Raw genomic sequence first — 24054 nt, forward strand, 5'->3', positions numbered from 1 at the left:
GGGATTGCGATCATTCATAAGCAGGGTTGGGTAGGGTTACTTTAATTGGATTACTTTCAATTGCTTTTGGATTACTCCAATACCAAATATGCTAATAAAAGACAAAAGAAACTAAATATGAATAAATAAATAAAATTACTTAATTTTGTGCAGGCTTGGAATACACGGAACGGCAAAAATGATGTTGGCAAGCTGTTTGGATTTATTTTCATTTTGTTTCTGTCGCATTTTATGTTAGTTTTGCCAGAGATCAAAGCCGGGAGAGAACGCTTACCACGTGTTGTGAGTCATAATTTTACTCATATTTAGTTTTTGTCTTTTATTAGCATATTTGGTATTGGAGTAATCCAAAAGTAATTGAAAGTAATCCAGTTAAGGTAACTCTACCCAACCCTGGGTGTAATGTATCAGTTGTTTACGACTATATAATGTAGGCGTATTAATCTAAACTGATTTTAACCAATCAAAACTTGTTTCTCGGTGATGTCACCATTTTCCCAACCTCTGACTGGATCCTTGGTAAAACCTAGTACGATTTATTTAGTTATTCTTGCCGTGTAAATAGAAATACTAAACTGCTCCATTTACTGTTTTCACAGTGCTATTTGCGTCGTTGAATCTGGATTGAAAGTAAGTTTGTAAATAATGGCCACTTTTCCGAAACGCTGACACGGCAGCACCCTGTGATGGATGTTTTCCCGAGACTGATGGAGCGCATCACCCGGCATCATCATCACCCAGCATCCACCTGCTCCCCCTCCGACATGGACCAGTACAGGGCCGCTACGTCATCCGTCCCCGCCCTGCCTGCCTGCAGTGTCGCTGCTTCCAGACGAGGATGGACGCGCTGCACGGCCTTGCCCCGAATCGGATTTTCCCCCAAAAAGAGGAGCCACCGACTACCGACCAGAATGACACCCCCGACCTCGTCTTTTTCGAAACTTCGCTGAAATCCAATTAGAAGTGAAAGTGAAGACAGGAGGAGGCGGCGGGATTCGGTGCTCCGATCGCGGGGTACAGACGACGACAACCGCGGAGGAGCTTGAAGGCAAGACAAACAAAACAAATTCGACGATCGTGGAGGCGAAGCGACGGGATGCGCCTTTTGAAGCGGGCAGATCGTTGAATACAAGATGAGGGACCCCCCAACCCCCACCTCGATGTTTATGTCGGAGGATCCACCACCGTGACACGGGCCGCCGGAGATGCTAGGCGGCCCGAGTGGTTCCAGAAGAGGAACCGAACCATGTTTTGGTGTTTATGCAATCTCTTCTCCGTTCTCTACTAGCGGACTTGTGAGTCGAACATACTGACCGAGTTATGCAGCGTGGGGGTGGCTGCTAAGTGATCAAAATAAGATTATGAAACAGATCAGTATATAAAGTTTTTGGGTGAAATCTAATGGGAAAAAAATAACGCAGGCTTAGAACTTCATACCTGTCAACCTCAGCCAATTGCTCTACTTATTAATTACTTCAATTTCACTTATTAAGCTATTATAAACATTACAATAACAACGTGGCACCTATTTACACACAGCAAGACAGACTATGTAGAATTAAAACAAAGATAATTTCGGTAAAACAAGTTTATTTTATCTACCAAATAAACAACACAATTATTTCTGTCAGCATCTGGTACTCCTCCTTCCACCGGAGGGCGCCAAACGGGTTTGGAATTTCATTTCATCTGTCACTTTTAACTCTGATTCGGTTTTTGTTTCCCGTTTGTGGATTGGACATTTTGATAGTTCTTTTTAGACCACTTGTTTGTTACTTTGCATTTCCTCAGCCACTCTAGATTTGTTTGTTTTTGTTTCTGGTTTCTTGTTATGACATTTTTGGTTGTTTAGTGCCTATTTGGTTGTTTGTTACTTTGTTCCTTACTTTTCCGTGTCGGTCTTTGTTTCTGGTTTGGATCATGTCAGGTTTTGTTTTGTTTTACCGATTTGTTGTTTTGTAACCCCTTGTTCATTTGTTACTTTTCTCCTGGTTTTGTTAGTATATACCACCCTTATTTTGAGCACCACAGACGCATTTTTTGCTTACCCCACATTTGGGTCCACCTGCAAAATCTTAACACTTTTTGCGTCTTTCTTAGAGTAATCACCACTTGCAGTAAATTTAGTGTTGCTTGTTTGTAATTGTTATACGGCGTATAATTGGAAATGATCCCAAAACGTGTAAAATAGGGTATGGGACAGGTATGGAACAGATAAACTCCACACAGAAGTCAAACTCGGAACCTTAGAACTGCAAGGCAAGCGTGCTAACCTCCTTCATCCAAAAGCCCGCCAAAATTTCGCCGCCATGTCGAAATTGGTCACCAACAAGGAGAAGAAATCCTTCAGCAAGAAGCTGTTCCGGAGAAGCTCGGTCCGCTCGGTGGGCAGCTTCATGAACCGGGTCCTGCGGACCTTGTCCACCTTGTCTCATTTTAGCACGGACGAGCAGGCCTCCCGCGACGACAAGGACGACGCTTCATTGATCGCCGCCACCACCGGATCGCTTCAGTCGGACGACAGCGACTGCGGGGGGTTCCCCTTCGGCGATAAAGTCCCGGGCGTGGCCGGGCTCAAGAACCACGGCAACACCTGCTTCATGAACGCCATCCTGCAGTGCCTGAGCAACACCGAGCTTTTCGCCGAGTACCTGGCCCTGGAGCAGTTCCGATGCGAAGGCGGCGCGGGGACCGAGGCCGGCGCAGGGACCGAAACCAAGGCCTGTAAGTCCAACGGGGTGCTGGTGCAGAGGAAGTCCAGTCAGCAGAAACAGGTGGACTCGGGGGAAGTGACGGAGCAACTGTCTGGCCTGGTTCGAGCCCTGTGGACCTTTGAGTATACGCCCCAGCATAGCCAAGATTTCAAGGTAAGCTTTACGTTTGGAACTATGAAAAATGGTCACAAATCCACGATGTACTAGATACTGTTTCAGTTAGCATTGACCAACATAGAGCTAGTAACTTCCAGCAGCACAAGAAGGACCTCTGTTAAACTGTTCAACCCTTTATCTAATAAATTACAGTAATAGTGACCTAAAGTCATATTTCAAATCGGTAACCAAGTTTGTCAAATTTTCAAAATCTGAATAGACAAACATGTACAACATACTGTTTCCGTCACCGATGTCAAACATGAAATGCTTGAAAATAACCTCTGTTGAGGTCTTCAGCATACCTTCTCTACTTCTTATCTAATAAATTACTGACACTACAATTGATGGTTCATGGGTCCCTGGGGCGGCAGTAGCTCAGGAGGTAGAGCGCTCGTCTTGGGATCCAGGGATCCCAGTTCGAATCCCGGCTCGTCCGTGTTACATGTCGAAGTGTCCTTGGGTAAGACACTCAACCCCTAATACCCCCAATAAGCAGGTTAGCGCCTTACATGGCTGCAAGGCCGCTATTGGGAAATGTGGAGCACATTGTAAAGCGCTTTGGGAAGTCATTGACTTGAAAAGCGCTATATAAATGCAGATCATTTCATTTCATTTCATTAACCACATAGGTCTTGTGGGCATCAATTCCTGCAGTGTTTTGGGCAAGTACAGCCCGGCAGGGCCCATCCCTGTCCAAGACGTTTTTTTGAGTTGTGCTTCGTAGCTTATTCTGCTACTGGTAAACATGGAAACCTGTACTGTCTGTTTCATGTAGAGGGATAACATACAGTACTGTTTTCCATGTTTACCAGTAGCAGAATAAGCCTCCGATCTGACTCAGATACGGAACCCAGATCATCTGGTTGCTGTCTAGGGTGAACTAAAGTTTCATTTCAAATCTGTGGCCAATTTTGTCCAATTCTCTTAATTTGAGTCTACAAACATGTAAAATTACTGTTTCAGTCACCAACGTCCAACATGGAACCCTGGTACTGTCGTGGCCCAGTAAAAGGCTTCTTGTTTGTCCAATTTCATGCTAGTTAGCAAGACAGTTAAAAAGTCTGTGGATATACAGTGTGTCACAAAAGTTAGTACAACCCTTGCATTTCTGCAGAAATTTCATCATTATGTTTAATTGAACAACACTGAAGAAACATTGCTTTGACACAACGAAAGGTAATCTATGTAAAGCTTATATAGAAGTCTAAATTATTTGCCCCCCCTTAAAAAAACTTAAACCACAGCCATTAGTTGCAAAACCCCCGCTAAATAAAGTGAGTACACCCTAAAGCAAAAGTTCCTGAAGTTCAATATTTTCTGTGGCCAATATGATTTTGCAGAACCACTTTAATCCTCCTGGCCAAGGATTTCACCAGGGCCTCACCAATTGATAGATAGATAGATAGATAGATACTTTATTCAACCCCGCAGGGAAATTCACATTTCCAGCAGCATCCCTGAGCTGAGAAAAATACAATAATAAAGCAAAAAGAATACAATATACAAATACCCAATATGACGTGCAAATGCCCACTGTAGCGTGTTATATAGAATATCTAAATAGTGCTACACAGAATACATATTGCAATAAAATTCGGTAATATGCAATGTAGGGGGTGTGGTTTAATGTGGGATTTTACTCTGCCGGGTAGAGTTAAAGAGCCTCATGGCATGAGGAAGAAAAGATCTCTTCAGTCTGTCCGTAGTTGCCACTGGAATGCTCTTCTATTCCTCCATGACAACATAGCTGAGCTGGGAGATATTCAGGGTCTTGTGCTTTTCCACCTTCCGCTTGAGCATGCCCTAAAGATGTTCTATTGGGTTTAGATCTGGAGACATGCTTGGCAAGTCCACCCCCTTCATTTTTAGCCTCTTTAGAACAGCAATAGTCATCTTAGAGGTGTTTTTGGGGTCATGGTCAGGCTGGAACATCAACCTGCGACCCAGTTTTTGGAGAGAGGGGATCGTTCTTTGCTCCAGTATTCCACAGTTCATGGTTAAGTTTTTGTTTCCCTTAATAAAATGCAAACCATGATATTCCCAACACCATGCTTGACAAACATGTTTGTACTCCTCACCTGGTTGCCGCCACACATGCTTGACACCACTAAGCCAAATACATGAATCATATTCTCATCAGACCAGAGGATATCTTTCCAGTAAGCCATGGCTTTTGTCAACAAACTTCTTTTCATAGTATCAAAGCAATGGCTCTTCAGTGATGTTCTATTTTAATGAAATCTCTGCAGAAATGTGAGGGGTCTACTATAAAATGTACAACAGATTCTGATAAAAAATTCAAAAGCTGACAGCCCTAATACATCATACAAATGTGAAAGTTTAACACGTGTGTCCATGTTTTAGTAGGAAGTTGCAACGATTAAATTTTGAATTTTCCTCTCACCTATGAACTAGTTTCATATAATACGTGCCCTCTTTTTGGGTGTTTTTTTGGTGTGAAGTAACAAAATAACCGACGAAAACAAGGTATTCTCGCTTTCAGAATGGGAGTTGAAGCTTAAAGGGACTGTGTGAAATATTTAGTGCCTCCTAGTGGTACAAAATAATTTAATTCAGTCATAAAAACAAACATTTATCAGAATACTAGGCAAAAATACATGAATTATCCTACCAATGTCATGAATAATCATAGGTGGAGAAAATTGTATTTCTTTTGCATATCCCTACTTAGAAGTCGCCGCCACGTTGGTCTGGCATCTTGCTACCAGTTTTTTTTTTGCATGAGAAAATACAGTGACATCTAGTGGTCAAATATCACACACTAGTACTTAAAAAAACGAAATTGCTCAATCGTAAAAAGCAGACGTTTTCGCCTTTTGCGTCATATTTTCGGCTGATCTATTTTCGTCTTCTCTAATCACACAAAGAGACAAACGAAACCATCAAAGACACTGTAGCGTCCTTCTTAAAAGCGCTCTCATTTTGGGGTGTTTTTTTTCCTCCTACCTTGGTTGACAGGAAGATTACGAATCGTTTTTTCACGTCTTCTCAAAGAGACAGTCGTAAATCGTGTACTGTAAATAGCATAGTGGGAAAAAACAGTAAAATCCTGATCATTGATGATCATGGATATTGTTGTTTTTATCATTAGCAGTACGAAAACTAGCATGCGTGATTTATGACCCAAGCGAGCAGAGGTGACTTTTGTTGCCTGGGGGACATGCTAGTGAAGGCTAACTGTCGCTCCATTTCTGCTCATCTTCTGACTCCGTAACTCTTGCTTATTTGTGTTGTTTTACTGTTTTGTAGGTTAAAGGGACAATGTGTCATATTTAGTACCTTCTGGTAACAAAAACTTTTGTTCAGTAAAAAAAAACAACAACCTTGATTTGAATACTAGGCAAAAAGGTAAAAGAAACCCAGTGTATTTCTTTAACATAGTGGACTCCCTACTTAGAGGTCGCCGCCATGTTTGTTTGGCATCTTGCTGCAATGCTGTTCTCTGTCGCACTTGTTTTCATTGGAATTAGACAATACAATGCTGTCTAAAGGTCTAATATTACACACTTTTGCTTTAAAGTGGAGTTAAAATTTGTAAACATTGGTTTTGGACAAAGCCTATGCTATTTAGCGAGACAGTTACTGTATGTATTCTTATTCTGTTAGCGAGTGTTAGGTTTAATTTTCCAACATCTATAATAAAACACTCTACAATATAGGACAAAGAGAATCGGTTCTTTATAATTAGTTACTTTATTAATCATCATATTGAGAGCCGCCCGTTCTGCGTGTTGCCTCGGCTGACTCTGAAGAAATCTCCGAACCTCCTTTCTTTTTATTATGTTTTTTGCCCTAATACATGCCTCTTTACTGAGGGGCGGGGATTCTATCTAACAAAGGAGACTGCTACGTAGAGTTAATCAGTGTCTTTTTTGGAAAGCTTGCCTTCCGGCTGGTGATGGAAGGTTTCCTCTGGTCATGGGTGAGACTGCCTTTTCTTCATTTCACGCTCTTTGGCATGAAGAGGTCATTCCAGGTCAGGGAACATCCGTTGGTATGTGAGACACGACTCTAGGCCTTGGAGGCAGTTTACAAGCTGAGAACTTCTTCTGAATGACTAAGAATATATATATATATATATATATATATATATATATATAACGTATTAATGTCAACTGTAGGATAAATAAAGTTATAAAACCCTATCATTCCCTCCTCTTTATCCTACCGGAGACATAATACTTCATTCAACTGTCACTTCGCAATACGATTTTCAACAGAGAAATCAAGAACACAACAACAGTCGTTACACTTAGAGGTTGTCGTCATAATGACCAGGATCTGAGTAAAAATCATGAAAATGCAGAGACAGGCAATCATCATCAACATTTGTGTCATTACAATTTTCACCATCATCATTTTTATGGTAATTGCCAGAGTCATCGTCAGCATTGGTATCCGAGGGCAACAGAGCATACAAAGGTACCATCTTTGCCTGCATTGGGGCAAGAGCTGTTGTAAGTAGTCTCGTTAGCAATGTTCTTATGCACGGAATACAACAACATCCACACAATGTGAGAATATCCGCAAAAACGGGTATAGTATACATTTTTTTTTTTATATTTTCCAAACGTATCTCCAAAACCATCCCACATTTGTGTGTCAACTCTTTAGTGGTCTTTCATCTTGTTGTTAAGTGACCTGAGGCCTTCCAGGGCCTTTGTCAGACTTCCGTCTGCTGCCGTGTCGTTCGGTATGAACGTGCAACATTGGTCACCAAAGATAGAACAGACCCCTCCCTTTTCAGCCAGTAGCATATCAATAGCAATCCGGTTCTGGAAAGCCATGAGGGAGGTAGCAGTTGCTCGTTATGGCGGAGAAACCTTGTTCTGTTTTGTTTCCTAACTTCTGCACATTGAAATGGATATAGTTGATTCTGTCAACATTTTATCAATTGTACACCAATACCAAATCAAAGATTCAAAAAAAAAACCCGCTGCTACTTGATTTACTAATTTGTATTCATCTGGTACGCCTCTTGGAACACCAATGCTGTCGATGTATGTAGGATCATTGTCACTCCAGGCATAGGTAGACCTTTACTTTTCCATGCATGTGGTAACAAGCTCTTCACAGATGCACACAATCCTGTGGTATTGTGCGGTAGTCTATCATACAACTTGTCTCCTCCACACCACCATCAGATGTCACTCCGGGAGAGTGGTTTAAATGTTATATTGACTGTCAACATTTTGGTGACATTGTATACCATTCAGACTATCACAAAGTCCGATTCTATTTATACAGGTAAAATTATTTTGAACTACTCTTTTAGAAAACACAGGCTTATGTTTTTCAACTGTCGTTCCGGGGTAGGTTTGATCCCAGAAAGAGCAGTTTCCGTTTGGTACAGCATTATTCATTACGTTTATCAGGCACTCTGAGTTCAGAGTGGATTTTACAACTCTCTTTTGAGGCGAGCACCCATACACACAACACAATTAATCATGACAGCATGTGCCGCCTGCTCAGCCATTAGCAACTAGTTGTCATCTATCCTTGAAATTCCTGTGGTAACTTTGAACCACGCATCAATGTCTTTGACTGACATGCTTACTGATGTGATATTTGTCGTTAGAGAGTAGTTACTTAATTTTGGCTGATCAGTCGATTTCATACTGTCATCTACACACACCACGACCGGAAAACAAAACGGTCCCGAGGACCAGGCCCACAACGTGAAACCCCAGCACGTGCTGTTAAAAAAAAAATCTGACCCCGGAGGTCGAATTGTCTGGTTTGTTACGGTTATAGTCAGTTGTAAATTGCTTCCTTGATGCTGCAATTTAACCCGATTTTTGAAATACTGGGCCTCAGAGCTGTCCCCTGGGGTCCAGTACTCCCCTGCCTCCGTTATAACCAAATACTCCCACGCTTGGAACGCTCCGTGTCCAAACACGTACCACCAGTACTCCTCCCACCCTTGCCCAGTAATATGTGTTGGCTGTCCCCCTAGACTGCCTCACTGGAACCTTTTTAAAGAGGTTATCGGTATGGACATCACAATGGTGGCATTATGGCTAACCCTAGGGCTACAAGTCCGTCTCGTCCCAACAAATTAACTGGGCATTCGGGCAGCACTAAAATTGACATTTGACATGACTTCCCTTCCGGGTCTTTAAGCCACATCAGCTCGGTTTCTGGGACTCTTTTTAATACCCCCTGAGCTGCGCGCACCATTACTTTGTTTGGCCCGAGGGTCACATTTGGGATTTGTTCTTTAAGGGTGGTTCTGCACGCCCTAGTATCACAGAGAAATTTTACAGGAGTGCCTTGAACTAATAATGTTACTTCGGGTTTGATTGTTTCTTCAAAGAGAACTCTTTCGAGATTAAAAATTCCTTCTTCCCCAGTTAACTATTCATTGTTTTGATACTGTTCTACTGTCCCTATTTTATCATTACTATCTTGACCCAGTCACGCTGTTTGGTGTTGCTCAGCAGAGCTTTCTTGTTCACATTCAAGGACATGTGACCTTTTGACTCGCCGTGTGTGCTACCCCCACCCCCTTTGAGCGTAGCTGGGATGTGCTCCATATCACTCCCTTGGCCTCGCTGTTGATAAGCTGCGCAGACAATGGATGACTGATGTCTTTTTGTGCAATTCACTGGCACTTGAGAGTCTCGTTAATACCATTGTGCTTACGTAGTGGGATTTTTTAGTAAATTGGCCGGATTACTCTATGTCTTAAATTTTTTCTCTAAATTTAAGTACTAGTAGACATTATCTTAGTTTAATCAATTTCTACCCATTTATTTCTCATGCAATTATTTTTAAATTGGCATGATATGTCTCAAAATCAATTAATCCGTGATTTTCATTTCTTATGAACCTCTTCAAGATTGTTCAATCTATTTCTCATTGTCTTCTAAAAATTCTCTTTCATAGAAACCGTTCCCTTTTTAACTTAACCAAACCATAAGTCAGTATTTGTTACACATTTGCTTAACACTTGTTAATCGTAACACTCATCTCATCTCATCTCATTAGCCGTACCGCTCATCCTCATTAGGGTCGCGGGGGGGCTGGAGCCCATCCCAGCCATCTCTGGGCAGTGGGCAGGGGACACCCTGAACTGGTTGCCAGCCAATCGCAGGGCACACGGGGACAGACAACTCACTCGCTCATTCACACCTAGGGACAATTTGGACCGGCCAATTCACCTGAAATGCATGTTTTTTTTGGAACGTGGGAGGAAACCGGAGTGCCCGGAGGAAACCCACGCAAGCACGGGGAGAACATACAAACTCCGCACAGGAAGTCCGGAGCTGGATTTGAACCCACGACAGGTTCCCATGACATGAACTGTGCCGCACAAGCGCTAACCACTGCGCCGCCGTGCTGCCCCATCGTAACACTCACTCATTCTAAAAAAAAAATTCAGTGTGTAATCAATTGTCCTCCCAATTGTCCTTTGGGCTAAATTTGTCAAAATTCCAAACCCTCACACTAAACATCAAAAATCCCAAAAGATCAACAGAAATTATCAAAAAATGCCAAATTGAACTCATGTCACAACTTTTCTTATGTATTTTCTTATCTCTGTAATCATAATCAATCTTTTGTTATTGATTCAATATAGAACAATACATACTTGTCACTTATGAATTATCTTGTTGAGTGTATCTATTTTGTTTATTCATTATCTTTATTCTGCTCAACAATCTTTGTTTCTACGCACTAGATAGATAGATAGATAGATAGATAGATAGATAGATAGATAGATAGATAGATACTTTGTTCATCCCCGAAGGGAAATTCACATTTCCAGCAGCATCCCTGAGCTGAGAACAATCGAGAACAATCGAAAATAAAATGGGAGCTGCTGGAGTGGCTGCCATTCGTGACGGCGCCGGAAGAAAAGATTCAATTTGAATCATGTACAAACAAACAAACAAACAAAACCTCGATGGGTTTCCCTCCAGGAAAAAAGAAAAGGCAGGCTGCTTGGTTTCATTTTGTTGACACACATGGTTACCTATGACCTGTCTGAGTTTTTAGGCCGCTTGCATGCACAACATGCCTGAAGTGAATCATGCAACAAGAGAAAAGCTACAAGGTGTGTGAGTGTCTTTGTTCTAAGCATCTTTCCGAAATCCCTTGTATATAAAGCTAAACAAATCTGGTCTGACTATTAACACTAGTTTCTTTCCTGTTTAAAAGGAAAAAAAATTTCATTCAGTGACTGAAATAGCTTCATCTACGTTATTGATTATTTCTAGTCTCGATTCTTCTTTTCTGTAATACGAGAACAACTAAGGAAATAATCTTTTTACGTAATACACCTCTTTTGAAGTTGTCCATTTACGAACAAGAAGATTGACACTAAAATTATGGACCATTTTTAGTCAGCTTCATTGCTTTAATCGTCCTTTCTTTATTAGGAGCAAAACTACACGTCTTAAAGTTATTACCCTTTGCTATTCGCATTTTCAACGAAAAATGATTAGTTGTTCACTCAAATATTCTTTCTTTTTATACTACTCTGTATAATTATCTTGTATTATACTCTCAGTGTTTTCATTTTTTCACTTACCTGTCTTAAACGCATCATTTATGCTGGGTACGCAACTTTTTTTCCTTTAAATTTTCATTATCATTTAGTTTACTCTTTAACAAAGATTTAACGCATTACAAGTCTTGTCATTATTATCGAATTCGCTGTACGAGTTTTTATTTTATTTTCCTGCACGCCGATCTTAGCTAATGAGATCTCGTCTCTTCGAAATCACGTCATTGTTGTGGGTAATTCTTGTCGAGTGACGGTCAGTCTTTTTATTAGACAAACGGCTTTTTTCCTCGTTCAATTCATCAAAGAGAGTTTGCTTTTACGGCTCATTTGCTTTGATGATTGACATCACGAATTATGTTGTACTAAGATGTTAAAGAAAGAAGTAGAAAAATGGAAAAAGACAAGCCTGTTATTCGCAATTACCGTCAACAAATGCAGAAAATAAATTAATAATTCGATGATCAAAACTGAATGAATACGCAGATATCTACTATATTTGTCACCGATTTATAAGTTCGATCTTTGTATCACTAAATTTCAGGGGTTCTGCCAAGATCTTTAAATCTTTTAGCAAGCTAGTACACGGAATTCAAAATTCCTATCATATTATCATTATTGATAGTTCAGTTAAAAAAAAAAACCATATATATCAGGGTGTCCCCTGCCCACTGCCTGATGATTGCTGGGATGGGCTCCAGCACCCCCGCGACCCTTCTGAGGATAAGCGGTGCAGCTGCTGAGATGAGATGAGATACATATTATATATGTGTGTGCAGCACGGTGGCGCAGTGGCCAGCACGTGTGCGGCATTACTAAGGACCTGGGAACAGGTGTGTGTGTCCACTGGCTGCTCTCATTGTTACGATTTACCTACCTCTTTCAAAAAACATGCATTTCAGATGGACTGTTTGGTCCAAATTGTCCCTATGTGTGAATGAGCTAGTGAATTGTCTAGCTTTGTGTGCCCTGCAATTGGCTTGCAACCAGTTCAGGGTGTCCTCCAATCGCTGCTCGATGATCGCTGTAATGGATTCCAACAAGATGAGATCTTCTTATCATAGTTATGGTTCATACCGGCCGAATATGAACACAAAACTTTTCTGGCTCTCACCATCGTTCATCCCATTCAAATGTCTTCATCATCGTTAGTAATGCTACTTTTTTCCCTCACCGTTCTTCCATTTTCTCCTCAGCGGATTGTTGAGCCCAAATGAGACAAGAACCAAAATTCTGAAACTCAAAAATATCGTTAGAGCAACACTTTTGCTGTAAAATCCAACTTTTCCTAAGTTTCTTTTGTAGTGTTTTCACGACAGTTCACTTATATATATATACTTTTGTATATATATATATATATTCTTTTTTAGTCTATAATATTTTTCATTATGGCAACAAAATAGTGTAGTTTTTGTATCACTACAGTATTTTTGTAGTCAAATTTATTATTGTAATACTTTGCATTTAATCTCATTTCTTGTTCTAAAGCAAAACAATATGTCATGTCTATGTTCATTTGCCTTCAAATAGATTTTCATCCTTTACATAGTTCTTTTATTTTTATAGCTTATTTATAAAATTACTGTCACATGTTTTGCACAATGTTGACAACCCTTTTTTTTTTTTTTTTTTTTTTACTACTACGGTGGTTGTTTTTCACCAAATGCATATTACACAAATCTCAACTGTATGTAACCTCTTACATGCAAATATTTTTGTGTAAATATTGTATCAATTATAACTTTCCTTAATTTAGTGTCCACTTAATTCCTGCGTCCTCATATTTACCTTTTTTTTTTTTTTTTTTTTATCATTCACAGCTTGCTCGGTGTCACGTGTGAATGCCCCTTCTAGATTTAAAACATTATTCAACCCAGAAAGATACTCCCTTTTCTCTTCTTCACTCCTATCACGTCATCTCTTTTAATTATTTACTGCCAAGGTCGTGCTATGACCTGTGATCCTCCTTCAACATCTGCCAAAATTTACTTTCTTTTTCCTTCTTGATTTACTCTCTTGATCCCGTGAATTAACTGCGCCTCCAATTTTGCACAATGACCAATTATCTCAGACCATACGTCCGTCATTCTCCAATCCACCTGTGCGTGTTCTAACAACTCTTTACACAGAACAATTTATCTATTGATTTATTTATTTATTTATTTATTTTATTTTTTTTAAAGTTAAATGGCCATGTACACATTATTTTCTATCCATGCAGATATATTTTTAAATTCTCATGATCTGTCTCAAGATAATAATCAGCTATTTTATTTTTAAATTCCTATGATCCAACCTATTCAGGATCAATCAGTTTATCGTTATCTATATCTATTTTTTACTCTGTCAATAAGGAGGTCCACTTGGCCTTTTAGCCATTGAGAATTGGGCGGTAAAACCCTACCCTCTTCACCTATAGGTGAAATAATTTCCTTTGACGAGCTAACTTCCTCCCTCAGTAAAGAGACGCGGTTCACTATATGGCCCCGTATATTCGTTATCCTCCCTTTTAGGAAACATTACGGTATTTCTACAAAGGTAATGCCATAAATCGCAAATGGTTTGCATCTAAACAACGCATTTCAAGTCAATGAAGATCTTCAACAGCACTCTATAATGTGCTCCACACTACCCATTTACTTACTCTAGATGTAAAACAGTTCAATGTTGAAAAAGTAAGGTTTTTTCTTTTTTTTTTTTTCCAATCTATTGTATTAAGGTTAGTCTCACTTAATTTTCACCAAATTATCTCTCTTAATATTTAATTAACTTTCCCCTTTATGTTTCTCTCTCTCTTTTTTTTTTTTTTTTTTTTCTTTAAACCAATTAAATCTACTATTTTAGCTTCACCTATTTAATGTGAAAATGGCATCCATTTATTTAAGAGTTATCTTACTCATTTGAATTTCACTCAATTCATTTTTTCCATTTTAATTGAAAGAGAAAAAAAAGTATTTACAAACAATTTTTTTTTTTTTTTTTCAATATTTTCGGTATAAAAATGCCCTTATCTCAAATTAGTGTATTCAATTCACTCAATTAGATTTTTCCTAGTCTTCCCAGTCCTTTTTTTTTTACCAATTTTTTGAACTGAAAAAAGGAATGTTTTATCTTATTCGGTATTATTCCGGCATTATTTTGATTTAACGCATCTAAATAACTCATTTATATTTTTCCTAAATTTCTCACTTTTATCCAGTAACACAGAGGCTCGATTGCGGTCGGGTCTTCCCTATAAATAACCCTTCATCTATGAGTTCATCGAGTATTTATTATTATTATTATTTTTTATATAAAATACAATTGCCCAGGGGCAACTTTATATTTCATTCGCTCTTTCTCAATCACACAGACGTCTTGTTTTTATCGTGATCACGTTCTTACATCTTGTTCTTTTTTCACTTATTTTCAGTTGACAGAGGACTCCGCACATCCTTGTGAAATTTAACTAACTTTAAAGCGCTGGGTTAGGGGAGTCCACACCTCCCGCGGAATTTTAACTGTCTGAAAACTATTTACCTGATAGAGTCTAGAATTGTCAGGGTTTTTCTGTTAAGAATCTGCCCCCCTTTTTAAAGGAGGATTCTTAAACTTTGTTAAGATTTTCCTTTTCTACAAAGGATTCCTAAGCTTTTCGACGGAGGATTCCTAAACTTTAAGAATCTGCCCCCCCCCGCTCGCGAGTTCTATTCTCCTAGTTCTTTTTACCGGTAATTTACATGCACACAATGTTGTGAATAAATTTTACTCACGATTCTCTAAGTCCTTGGCTTTCCGTCAACCGTCAGATCCCAGCCCGCGAGGGAAGGTCCAGTCCCGGAAAAAGGGTCTTTATGCTGTGGCCACAGTCTTTTCCTGGATTTTCCTCTCGCGTCCTGGAATCGTCTAGTCTTTTGGAATCCGGCTTTCGAAGGACCAATTAAATGTTAGGTTTAATTTTCCAACATCTATAATAAAACACTCTACAATATAGGACAAAGAGAATCGGTTCTTTATAATTAGTTACTTTATTAATCATCATATTGAGAGCCGCCCGTTCTGCGTGTTGCCTCGGCTGACTCTGAAGAAATCTCCGAACCTCCTTTCTTTTTATTATGTTTTTTGCCCTAATACATGCCTCTTTACTGAGGGGCGGGGATTCTATCTAACAAAGGAGACTGCTACGTAGAGTTAATCAGTGTCTTTTTTGGAAAGCTTGCCTTCCGGCTGGTGATGGAAGGTTTCCTCTGGTCATGGGTGAGACTGCCTTTTCTTCATTTCACGCTCTTTGGCATGAAGAGGTCATTCCAGGTCAGGGAACATCCGTTGGTATGTGAGACACGACTCTAGGCCTTGGAGGCAGTTTACAAGCTGAGAACTTCTTCTGAATGACTAAGAATATATATATATATATATATATATATATATAACGTATTAATGTCAACTGTAGGATAAATAAAGTTATAAAACCCTATCAGCGAGCTAACTAGTGTTACATGTACCTAACTCATAGAGCTGGGCCATAAATCAGATTGATTTGATGAATTCATCACTTAAAAAAATGTAATTTAGGCGATTCATTTTGATTAGGGAAAGCTGCAAACTAGGGTAATTGTGTAAGGTAGTTACAAGCTATGAGTAGTTACTTTTTACACAAGCAAAACGTTTTAACTATGTATTAAAACTAATTTTTCAAAATCTTCCTTTCTTTTTTGCACATCCTAACTAACTAACTAACTAACTAACTAACCACTGTTTTGGATAAATTGTTTGCTAGCAAGCTAAATATTATGTTGTTGTTCTTACTTTTCTGTTTTTTATTTTAGTTATCAAGCGGTATAAAATTGCTATCCCCCCTAGCTAGGGTTATAGATAACTTCCTATCTTTTGTGAAAATTGATTGTGCATAGACTTTCTGCTAGCTACCTAGTTATATACAGGGTTGGGTAGGGTTACTTTAACTGGATTACTTTCAATGACTTTTGGATGACTCCAATACCAAAGATGCTAATAGAAGACAAAAGAAACTAAATATGAATAAAATGATGACTCACAACACGTGGTAAGCGTTCTCTCCTGCCTTTGATCTCTTTGATCTCCGGCAAAACTAACATAAAATGCGACAGAAACAAAATAAAAATAAATCCAAACAGCTTGCCAACATCATTTTTGACGTTCCATCTATTCCGTTACTCCCCAAGCCTGCACAAAATTTAGTAATTTTATTCATATTTAGTTTATTTTGTCTTTTATTAACATATTTGGTAATGGAGTAATCCAAAACTAATTGAAAGTAATCAAGTTAAAGTAACCCTACCCAACCCTGGTTAAATACCTCCAGTTTTATTAGAATTGTCTTTACGATCTTTGACAACGATTTAGCGATCATTGTTTACAACAAGATTAGACATGCTACTTGTGGCTAAAACATGGAATAAAAAGACCTAAAAGTGGAAAACAAGGTAGAAAAAAATGTAAAGATAAAATGGCAACATATTTACAAGGTGGGCTTGTTATCTAGATACAGTTTATATCTACAGTCAAACTATCCACGTAGAATAGAATAGAATAGACCTTTATTGTTATTGTTACAAAATGGGTTAACATATTGTGACAACGGAATTGGGCATGACACTCCAGTGTCACACATTCACAGTGAGGTAAAAAGCCAAGAAGATAAAGAAACAGAGAAGATAAGGTTATAAAACAAGGAGGATAAGGCTACGACTTAAGGTGATAGTTGCCGAGCAAGCATTTATCAAAGAAAAGATGAGAGATAAAAGAACACGTAGAAAGATTTACTGGAGAGACACGTGAAGCTGCTGCGCACAGGCGCGCCGCCATCTTGAATCACCTATTCGCCTATGTACCTACATATCTACCTACCAACCTACTGACATACGGACCTACTTACCTACCAACATACCTAGCTACCTTTATATCTATTTAGCTGTCGAGCTACAGCTTTGTCCCCCTGGCCATTAGACTGTTAAATGGTCAATCACACACATAGTAAGCCTACACAGATACTAATCTGTACATCTGTTTTTTTGTTTTTCTTTGCACTACTGGCAGTTCTCTTATACCTAGCCACTGTTTTGCACATCTGCTCTCCTCTCTACTATCGTACTCCAGTGTGATTGTTATTGTATAGTGACTTGTTTACCTGACTGCCCATTTTGCACATCTGGTTAGCTGCTCCTCTTGCACTCTTTGCACCACTGTATAATATTATACATAGCTATAATTATTTAGTATATTATTAGTACTTCAACACTCCAATACAACATTTTATTTATATCTGTACATTCAAGGAAACTGTGGGGGTCAGATGTATCGACATTTCGTTCTGTATACACGTGTACAAGAATGACAATAGAGTATATCTGAATCTGAATCTACAGTATCTGTCAAGCTTTCGGTCAGGCTAGCTATCGAGCAAACTATCTATCTATCTATCGAGCTTTCTAGTTATCTAGCTACCTAGATATATAGCTATCTATCTAGCTATCTACCTAGCTATCAAGCTACCTAGCTCTTCTAGCTATCCATCTAACAGTGTTTTTCCTGGCTTCAGAACGTGGTATCAAAGAGCGCCCTTCAGTTCAAGGGCAACTCCCAGCACGACGCCCAAGAATTTCTCCTCTGGCTGCTGGATCGGGTTCACGAAGACCTCAACAACATCATCCACCCCGACGTCAGGCCCCCCAGGACGGTAAACGGCTACCCAACAGCATGTTTATTTATAGCCGTAGTAAAACTTACGAAGTATCTTGGTGTCGTAGACAATGTTCCCTGTAGTTTTCCACGGGTCTGAGCGTTCACACAAAGTCTGTGAGCAATGCTTGAAACAACAGTGAGCAACAGCAATCCCAAGTGTGGCAACTAAGTCGTTATCAAACATGTCCAAAACTTGACATCACGTTACATTTTGCTGAGTTTCCGGCAATGCAAAATGATTTTTCACTTTTGAATGAATTGACGAATGCACGATTGCAAACTTGTACGGCCTACAAACGCCATTTGTTTTTACAACAATTCTTTCACTAGATTTCCATTTCTTTTTTTTCCTGGTATCTTTTGTCGCATAATATTAACATTTTTGGGGGCTTATTTAGTCGGTTGCACGATACACAACTGTATTTAATCACATTTTTTAGTGGAAGTACAATGTTGGCAACAAGATGGACTTGGTATAATTCGAAATTATTTGAATGCAACACAAACTTTTTTTTCAATTTTTTTAAAAATTCCTTTAAAAAAATCTCGTTGTGTTTATTTTTTCCGAGCTGTTACTTTTATCTTTGTGTTCTCTGCTTACTTTTTTCCCTTTGTTTCTTTCTTTTCATTTTTTCTTGCTTTTTTTCTGAATTTTTCCTTCTTTTTTCTCTTCCATTTGTTTCTTTTTTCTCAGCTTTTCACTACTTTTTCATTTTGGTGTTTTTTCCATTTTGTTCTATTCCCTCTTCCTTTAAGTCATTTTGTGCATAATTTTACATAATATTTGGTCATATAGGGATGAAAGAAGCAAAAACAACCCGAAGAGCTGTTTAGGACCCGAGCCGAAGAAGCCAGTTCTCGAAAAACTCTTCTGACTTTACTCAACTTGGCTCTACTTCGACCTTGACTTCAAAATACCGCATTTAGAACACAACGTCAGGGGAACCTGTGTATTTTTACCTTCATGCACTGTAACTTCGACTTAATTCGCTTCTTAATTAGCAATTTCGAGCCCTGATTTTTGTGAGCCGGCTAGATTTTCTTGTGCGCGGAAAAGCTCTGGGTAGTGCGCAATTGCGCACACACGCAGCTTAGAGGGAACATTGCGCTGGATAGATTTACTTGTACGCTGAGAATGTGCTGGCAGTGCGCGATTGCGCACGCACGCAGCTTAGAGGGAACATTGGTCGTAGATACAAACACCTGAAAGTTAGATATGGGAACACCAAAGAAATACATTTTGTTCATTTTTCTATTGTGTTTGTTTGGGGGTCTTTTCAGCCCCCGGTAGAAAATGAAAACGCTCCTGAGGGAACTCCACTCCCGGCACCTGGTTCTTTTGTGCAAGAGCTTTTCCAGGCGCAATACAGGTAAACTCTTTGTGTTCCTATGTGAAAAAATATTCTTCTTTAGTTTTATGGACACACAAAATACTGACTGTTAAAGCTGTACCGTATAATAACTTTAAGTAATTTAAAAGGTGTTTTTTTTAAAATAATATCTTCCTTAAAGAGACAGTGTATTATTTAGTACCTCATTTTATTACAAAAAAAGCTATATTGGTTTAAATAAAAAGGAAAAATACACCAACTATTATATAAACATACATTTTTCTTAAATACCCGTAAATCGGGTGATTAGCATTTATTTCACTTAACATGAGCCTCAAATAAAGGGATCAGAAATGATTTTCCGCCATCTTGCTGCTACGGGTACCCAAAAAACTTAGAAAATGCTGTTTAAAAAATGAGGAGTAAAATAGTATATTTTTTTCACTGTGAGTCTCCGTTGTCTGTATTTTTCCTTGTGGGTTTTAGCACTCGTTTTGGTTGCATTACACAATCGAGTATGTCACAAAAGTGAGTACTCCTCTCACATTTCTGCAGGGATATACGATGAAAAGAAGTATGTGTAAAGCTTATACAGCAATGTAAATTTATTTTTTCCCCCTAAAACTCAAAATATAGCCATCAATAGCTAAACAAAAATGAGTACACCCCAAAAACACTACACCCCAAAACACTGCTTGTCATTTTTCCTCCAAGATACCACGTGACTGGTTACTTTTACTGGGTCTCAGGTGTTTATCGGGAGCAGGTGTTTTCAATGTGTAGTACAGTTCTCACGCCAATACTGGTCAGTGAAACTCCCAAGATAGCACACCATGGCAAATTACTCTCTGTGGACCTTAAAAATAGAATTGTGGAACTACATTATGCTGGCCCAGGCTACAAGAAGACTGCTGCAGTACAGTAGCCAATATTCCTCTCCACTTCATCAAACTGGTCTGTATGGCTGTCACCCCAGAAAGAAGCCTCTTCTAAAGTCCGTCCACAAGAAAGCCCGCCAAAAGTTTGCTGAGAATATGTCATCAAAGGCCATGGCTTTCTGGAAAAAAATCTTCTCGTCTAATGAGACTAAGATTAATTTATCTGTCTCAGATGGCATGTGTGGCAACAACCAGGTGAGGTAACCATGCCTACAGGCAAGCCTGGTGGTTGGAATGTCATGGTTTGGGGCTGTATGAGTGCAAATAGAGTTGGTGAGTTGCATTTCATTGAAATTAACTCAAGCGTGTACTGTGAAATACTGGAGCGGAGACCCCAAACATGCCTCTAAGAGGACCATGGCTGTTCTAAAGGGGCTAAGGATAGAGGGGATGGGCTGACAAAGCATGTCTCCAGTTTTAAAACCAATACAACATCTTTGGGGCATCTTCTAACGGAAGGTGGAGGAACACAAGATCTTGAATATCCCCCCAGCTTCGTCACGTCATGGAGTAGAGGAAGGGCATTCCGGTGGCAACCTGTGAGGCTTTGATTAAAACCACGCCCGGAAGAATTAAGGCCGTTCATGGTGGCCACACAAAATGTTGACACTTCAGGAACTTTCCCTTTAGGGTGTACTTACAGTTGTTACCAGGGGGTTAGCTACTAATGGCTATATTTGGAGTTTTTTGATGGGGGAAATCAATTTACATATAAATTTTCTCACTGACTTCCTTTCATTATGTCAAAACAATGTTCCTTCAGTGCTGTTCAATTAAACATGATCATGAAATCTCAGCAATGTGAGGGTTGTACTCACTTTTGTGACATACTGTACAGCGACATCTGGTGGTCAAATAATTCCCACTGTCTCTTTAAGTTAGATTAACAATTCTTATTCAAATACTATCCATAATGTTTTATTTTAATAAGGTAATCAATTAATTAAGTTTAACTATTATAAGTAAATCAGTCATTTTCCCACTCCTCTTTTGCCTTTTGCAGATCCTCCCTGACTTGTCCTCACTGCCAGAAACAAAGCAACACCTTTGATCCTTTTCTCTGCATCTCACTGCCAATCCCGGTTCCTCACACACGGTGAGTTGGTCAGGGCTGAAAAGTTACAAACTGACATAAAAATAAAGAATACTACCAGTCAAAAATATGCATTCTTTTTCTCCGATTGTCGGATGCAGGCCCTTGTACGTGACGGTTGTGTACCAGGGCAAGTGCTCTCACTGCATGAGGGTGGGGGTGGCCGTGCCTCTCTCGGGGACGGTGTCCAGGCTTCGACAAGCAGTGGCGCAGGAGACCAAAATCCCTGCTGAACAGGTACCTACACCTGTAAAACACTGTTTTGTAGACCATTCTCTTAAACTATAAAATCTGTTTTACCCTAACCCTATAAATGAAGTCTTTGCACCAATCGTTTTAAGTAAAAGCAGGATCTTTGGTCTCACTATTGCCCTCTACCTTGAGGCAAGAGAATTGCATGCCTCACTCTGTATCTGCAGATGCTCAGCACAGTAATATGTTCAATACTGGTCTTTTTGAATAAAAGCATCGATAGATAGTGTAGGTTTTCCACCAAAATGAAAAAAAAAAGTCAATTCTTGTTTATTTGTCTAGCCCTTGATCACAAGGAGTCTCAAAGGGCTGCACAGACCACTACAGACTATTATGACACGATCCCCTGATCTAGAAACTACATGAGGTTAAGGAAATACTCAAAAACCTCAACATGAGGAAAATGAAGAAACTTTGAGAAGGAACCGCACATTTTCTCTCTTTATTTCTCTGATTATTTTTTTTCTGTTTCTAATTCTTTCTCTTGATTTTCTCCCTGTTTTTCTCTTTGTCTTTCTCATTTTTGCTTCTCGTTTGCTCTCTCACTCTTTCTTTCTTCATTCTCTACCTCCCCTAACCCAACTGAGTGCTAATCAGAGACCATATAAGCCAATATTATTAACAATAAAAAATACCAGGTACGATAAACCACATTTTCGGCACCCAAGCGCTATTTGATTAATTTTGTATTTTTTTAACCGATAATTTCCAATCACGAGGGGTAAAATGCGTAGTTTTGTAACAAATTTTGCAGTTAAGAGACATCAACACATCACTCGAGAGTGCAATCGCATTGCCTTAAGCAGCGCGTCTGTGACTTCTACTTTAAGAAAATAACATCGAAAATTAGGGGTGCGTGTTATGCACGAATAAATACGGTAACAAAAATATAAAGCCATAATGGGACACAATTTGTCCAAGATGTCAAAGTTTTACTATCTCCCCACCACTTCTCAGATCGTCCTGACCGAGATGTACTACGACGGCTTCCATCGCTCCTTCTGCGACGACGACGACGACCTGGAGATTATTCAGGAAAGCGACTCCATCTTTGCTTTCGAGACGCCTGAGCTCTTCAGGCCCGATCAGATCCGGTCCAAACGATGCGGTACGCTAGCTAAAAGGCATTTTGTTGGGGAAACCTTTGTCAGTTGTAATTGGCAGCAAATAATAGAATGTACGCTACCATACGAGTTTGGGGTTGCTCAGAAATGTCAGTATTTTTGAAGGAGAAGCAGTTTTCGTATATAAACATAACACGAAACTAATTAGAAATTAACCCTATACATTGTTAATGTAATGTTTTTTAGCTTCAAATGTCTGTTTTTAATGCAATATCTAAATTAGTTTATAGAGGACTTTTTTCAGTAATCAGTACTCTAATACAGATGCTCACCTACTTGCGAACATTCGACTTACATAAAACGGTAGATACGAACATTTTTTCAGGATGTCGGAAAATATCCGGATATTGCTGTAAGTTAGATTTTGTATAGTGTGCACCTTTTGCCGTGTACATTACTGTAGTCTAAAGAAGAGGCGAGCCGTTTCTTTTAAAATCAAAGTGGATTTGGAAAGATTGATGCGGTTGACAAAATGGTTGGATTGCTCTACTATGGAGAAGGACCTCTTAAAGCCCATCTTCCAAAAGTAAGTCAAACTCATCTTTATACATGTTTATAGAGCATATTATTTTATGAAATGTTTATTTTTTAAGTACAAAACAATACAGGTTACGTATACAAGCCTTAAACATACTTATATAAACCTTAAAGATACAAAATATAGCACTGAAGCAACTTAGGGACAAATTCAACTTACAAACGATCTAGTTAATAAGTAGGGCAGCGTCTGTAGGACATTGTGTTTGATAATTGTGTCAGAAGACTAATAGATGACCTGAAGACCCATGTACAATTATTAATACTTTTTCTCTGCCAGCACAGCTGAAAAAATGTTTAATTGGTTAGAGAAGCTATAAAACTGATCTTCCTTTGAGCTAGTCGAGTATCTGGAGAATCATATATGTGGGTTTCATTGAACTTTCAGAACGTTCAGAAAGAGAGAACAATTATGTGAAGCTCGACAGTCTTTCCTTGTTGCAGGAAAATAAGGCTAGTCCGTTCGAGAAATTACGAAAACACTAAAGATCTCCTTCAACCGTGTGTACTACTCCCATGAGAAAACTTCACAAACGGGCTCTAACCAGAGTAGGAAGAGAAGTGGCAAGATGACAAAAGAATTTGAGTCTCTAGTTGGAAAAATTGATGCCTTACAGTTCCTCGACTGGCAGCTTGGTTCAATAGTCCACACAAAACACCAGGGTCTACATCTACAG

The 24054-nt window shown here is 39.2% G+C and overlaps 1 protein-coding gene across 1 annotated transcript in view; it reads left to right on the plus strand.

Moving 5' to 3' along the window:
• The first annotated feature begins 838 nt into the window (after window positions 1–838).
• Window positions 839–24054, plus strand: part of LOC148347643 (ubiquitin carboxyl-terminal hydrolase 31-like) — a 39848-nt gene continuing 16632 nt past the window's right edge. The window contains exons 1-6 of the mRNA XM_088322994.1: window positions 839–2867; window positions 17960–18097; window positions 19384–19472; window positions 21375–21467; window positions 21566–21701; window positions 22674–22824. Of these exons, the coding sequence (XP_088179120.1) occupies window positions 2310–2867; window positions 17960–18097; window positions 19384–19472; window positions 21375–21467; window positions 21566–21701; window positions 22674–22824 (1165 nt within the window). The 5' untranslated portion in view covers window positions 839–2309. The remainder of the gene's footprint in view (window positions 2868–17959; window positions 18098–19383; window positions 19473–21374; window positions 21468–21565; window positions 21702–22673; window positions 22825–24054) is intronic.

This window comes from Urocampus carinirostris, chromosome 19 (assembly GCF_059441175.1).
Source record: "Urocampus carinirostris isolate Australia breed hairy pipefish chromosome 19, RoL_Ucar_1.0, whole genome shotgun sequence".
Lineage (NCBI taxonomy): Eukaryota > Metazoa > Chordata > Actinopteri > Syngnathiformes > Syngnathidae > Urocampus > Urocampus carinirostris.